The sequence below is a fragment of the Notothenia coriiceps genome, unplaced genomic scaffold (assembly GCF_000735185.1).
Source record: "Notothenia coriiceps isolate Sejong01 unplaced genomic scaffold, NC01 NC01_scaffold00034936, whole genome shotgun sequence".
In the NCBI taxonomy this organism is placed as follows: domain Eukaryota; kingdom Metazoa; phylum Chordata; class Actinopteri; order Perciformes; family Nototheniidae; genus Notothenia; species Notothenia coriiceps.
The window spans coordinates 527,313-531,836 of NW_011367637.1; the positions used below are offsets into that span (position 1 = coordinate 527,313).

Here is a 4,524-nt window from a genome sequence, read left to right on the forward strand (position 1 = left end):
CCGGGAGAAAACCGGAAGAGGGCAGTGAAATCGGGAGTCTCTCGCGAAAATCGGGAGGGTTGGCAAGTGTGCCGGCGACCCCCCTCCCCCTCTCAAGGTTGGCAAGTATGCTTTCAATACAGCTTAACAGAGAGTTTTACAATCGTCATACCTTGTAAATGTTCATGTAAATCCACTCTGGTTTGCTTGTTAATGATTGGAGTTCACCAGCTGCTTTAATGGCTACCTTCACCTTTTTTTACAGCAATTTTCTCTGCGGAAATCCAGCCTGCGGGGTAATTGATTGGGCCGATTACATCAAACACAGATGTCCTTGAAGGACAACATGAAAAGGGAAATTAGTACATTTATTTTTCAGCTTTTTCCAAGGAAGCTATTAACCTGCAGCAGTTAACCTTGGGTGCAACCTAAAGAAGTCTCATTAAAACGGCCCTTTAAGCTTTTTTTAATCACACATCAATGAAAAGAGTAACTGACTGAAGAGTCATGAAGTGCTGCAGATTGTAAAGGTGCATACACTCGTTTTTCCTTACCTTTTTACACCTGTGACCATTCTTTTATTTGATTAATGGAAGATCAAAATCTCAGTATTGTGGAAATATGCTACATTTGTCAGGCTGGTGTCAGTGGGTTCATGTCGGTACACCTCAGAATTGTGGGATGTTTCTTATACAACATACTTGTGGGCACAGATCACGCTAAGTTTTACAATTCACAACCGAGTTTCTGTGAGTTACGCAAAGCCTCTTTTGGGTGATAATGATAGTTTTACACATTGCCAGTGGAAATATGACTTGGCTGCACTGATTGCTAATCAAGCTGTGGTTAGAAAACAATGAACAGCTTTTACATAGAGGGCCAGAGGGAGGATGGATAAGGATTACTCACATTTATTTTGTTTCAGTTATGGGAAAATGTCTCAGTCCTGTAACAGAGTTGCTCAATGCAGGTCTCTCACTATATGTTACAAATGGATTAAAAAGGTCCAAAGTTAAGTAATCTTGAATTGATATCAAACGACAAACCGTTGGATCACACCAGCACTGATGCTAAATCACGCCAAGGGCATAACGTTGGGCAACAATGGCTCTGATTAAAATCTGTCCACTGAGAGACAGGCTAATTACTCATAAACGCTTCTGAGGTAGTTGTTGCTACATTAGGTGTTTCTAGGACAACATTATGGCCATTATTAAATTAAAAAACATACCAAGGTCGCTGTCGTTGCTGGCAATAACTTGATCTTCTAAACAAACCAAACGACCAAAAGAAAACCCCAACATGCATACTCTTAAAAGACACTTTTTCTTTTGTACCATCTGTATATTGACTGGCTCGATGTGTGCTGGCTTCATTTGCAATGGTACATTTGGTGCTTGGTTGGTACCTCTCACACCCCACATTTTAAATTGTCTCCACTGGGAACTTTCCCCAACTTAAAGTGAGTACAGAAACAGCTGTGGTGGACAAAGATGAATGTTGAACTGCAGTGTGTTCCTCCTTTTGGAATAGACTGTGGAGACTTCCTTAGGGCTCACCCCGAGTGGTAATCCATAACTAGATGTCAGATATAATCCTCCAGACCCCACAGCGGAAATGTCACTGACGTCATCCTAACAGAGATTTACTGCCTGAAAAGTAACCGATTGGGAAAGATACAGATGTTTTCAACAGCTTCAGTATGCAAGGGTTAGCTTTAACACCCCGTGTATTAGACTTCCTTTCTAATCCAGACCATATCAGCCTTAATGCGTGATCATTTAAAATAACTGCACGCCTTTCAAAATGCCAGAATCGGTTAGTTTGACGATTTGGAGTCAAAAACAACTTGGACATGCTTTGCCTCTGTGTTCACACGATGACACAGGAGCTGAAACTTGTATTGTTTGTTTCATGTAATTGCTGGGTTGAATAGCGTTGGCATTGTAAAGGCTGATTGTTGTCTGGACAGTCTTGTAACTATCACGATGCATCAGTGAAACCAGAGTCTTTACAAAACCAATGTTTAATAGCCAAGATGGAAGGAAAAATAAACTCCTCTGATTACTTTTATTGCCCGACACACAGCGAGAGATAAACAGAGAGTGGTTAGCTCACTAGGCTCAACAACACATGTGCAAACGCAGCCTCGAGAAGCAGCAAACTCACACAATGCGGGGGAGGGAAAGCAGATGTAAAGTACAGAACGGGGGGGCGGTTGTTTAATTTGACCGAGAACAAATCAAGCACTGTTCGACCGCATCAACACGGTGTCCTAAAAGTGATGCTCGTTCACTCAATAATAGTTTGTAGGGAACATACTGCTGCCTAAATTGCAACTGCAAACACTCAACATTTGTTAACCTGCTGTGCATGCTCCTTGGTAATTATTAATATGTGTATATGCAGACACATCTAACGGTAAAGTGTTATATATCTGAGCTTAACCGCATACATCTGGCAGCAACTGCTATGCAAAGAAGTCACAACCCCTCTTTGTTTGTTGCAACCTGAGCTCCTGAATCCTTTGTTTTGGTAACCAGCGGTTTATTTAGTGCGAGTGAGACCCTCCCTTTGAAACTAATGGCTTTAAAGACACCGAAAGACCCCCCACACATAGCATCGTAAAAGCAACATGGCAGGGTTCAGCCTTCAGCTAAAACCAGGTAGCTGCACATTGGGTTACAGGGATTGAGGTCGCTCTGCAGATCAAAACAATAGCTATTTACCTTTTTGTTAATAAAATAACTCCAACTAATGCGAGCCCAGTGTACTACCCTCTTCGCTCCATGGGTTACTGCTGCTGTTAATCCCGTTGTGTCTTCAGTGGTCACTTTCTCAGGTGGTTTTGAATGTGGTGTTTAAGGGGATAGTCATATCAACAAATGGACAGGATCTGATTAAGAGATGTCACAGTTCTGAGCTTACTGTATAATCATCAATCCTGACCAGCAAACTCTAATTGAATGGCTCATATAAAGATATCACCCTTTTCAAATGAAAGAAAAGACACGTAGGCCACAATATTGCCTCCAACTGCATTCAAATTAGAAGACTGAAAGCATATTTTTGAAGGTGATGAAGGCGGCTTTAGAAGGACAGTTAATGCATGGTTTGACCCTCTTCTCCTCAACCTACCATGGGTGTTTCTTTTCAAGCCTTGTGGGTTTAACAAGGCCATCTAATGATGACATTCAAATGAGAGGCAAGCAGACGTGGTCATTATGTGTAATTTTCAAAGAGCACTGCCCACAGAAAGCTCTTTCTATGCAGTAGAAATGCAATTTTGCAAGCATGAAAATCACATAGTTTTGTAAATCTCCAGTCAATAAAACATCCTGCTCAAGTGTTTACGGTAAAATAATGTTCGTAGTCTGAGACAAAGGAAGGCAGACCGCCCGCCCACGATGAAGGTGAATGAATCCATGGTTAATCTCTTTTTCCTTTTGTGGCCAGACTCTGGGGTGGAATAAAAAAATGTACTTGCTGTGCTTGTTAATGTGCCTCTTTGGTGTCAGACTGAACGTGGTGTTGATGAAACCCCCACCCAGAAAACCCTAGACCACACCCCCGGGCTGATGGTCTCGTAAGTGGGACCACGTAGACAGGATGACGTCAAGATCATTCCCAGGAAGACGATCTGATGTGGGGGGGAAAGCAGCGCTGCCCTCTCCATTGATCTGGACTAGTCATTTCACTTCTTGCCGAGGGATCAAAGCGTTCGGGGGTAAAAATAAAACCCATTCTTTAACAATCATAGTGCAATTGTGGGTTTTTCCAAGCAAGGTTTAGGGGACGAAATGTCTAGGATTTGTGACTCACCAGTGCAATTGCAAAACCATCCGGTGGCACCACCAAAAGAGGGTTGCTTCGGAAATAGAAGGAAATCTAAGGTGTGTCCCGACCACAGGCGGTTATGTCATTTTGGATACGATATCTCCTCGAGCAGAACACTTTACGGCCAATAGGAGACGATGATGAATCTAAGTCATTCAAGAAGTGTTGGCATTATCAATATGCTGTTGAGGATAAGAAGAGAAGAATACAATGGAGTTTGCAAAATGAAAAATGTCTTTCTTTATGGCCTCAAATGCAGCGGTTCAGTTTCTGGAGTAACTTTTTTAAATGCAATCTAAAACAACAATAGTGCTATGGAGAAAGGAACCGATATTTAGACTGTGATACATCTGAGTAAAGTTTCCATTGGCTAAAACTCTACTAAAATAATGACGTTTCCTTCGACTAAAACTAGAAACAACACGCTATGACTGTAAGCGAAATCAAAGTATTAAGGGCGGTCATTAAGACGGATCAGTGAATGAGCAGAGGAACAATTTCAGCCTTATTTTACCATGTGTCCCTTTTCCCCCCTCATCGGAAAAATGTAGTTGTACTCTAATATTTGCTTTCCTTTATAGTCTGCCTCCTTAATGAATCATCTGTTATTTTAATTCCATCTTAAATTAAATATAAAAAGTTCACAGTGTCTCCAAAACAGTGCTTCAAATAGAGGACGGTCTACTGATGTCACTGTTTATCCAGTGT

At 41.6% G+C, this 4,524-nt stretch overlaps 1 protein-coding gene across 1 annotated transcript in view; it reads left to right on the forward strand.

Moving 5' to 3' along the window:
* Positions 1-3,569, forward strand: part of LOC104962561 (procollagen-lysine,2-oxoglutarate 5-dioxygenase 2-like) — a 6,640-nt gene extending 3,071 nt beyond the window's left edge. The window contains exon 6 of the mRNA XM_010791014.1: positions 3,498-3,569. Within this exon, the coding sequence (XP_010789316.1) occupies positions 3,498-3,569 (72 nt within the window). The remainder of the gene's footprint in view (positions 1-3,497) is intronic.
* The last annotated feature ends 955 nt before the right edge of the window (positions 3,570-4,524 follow it).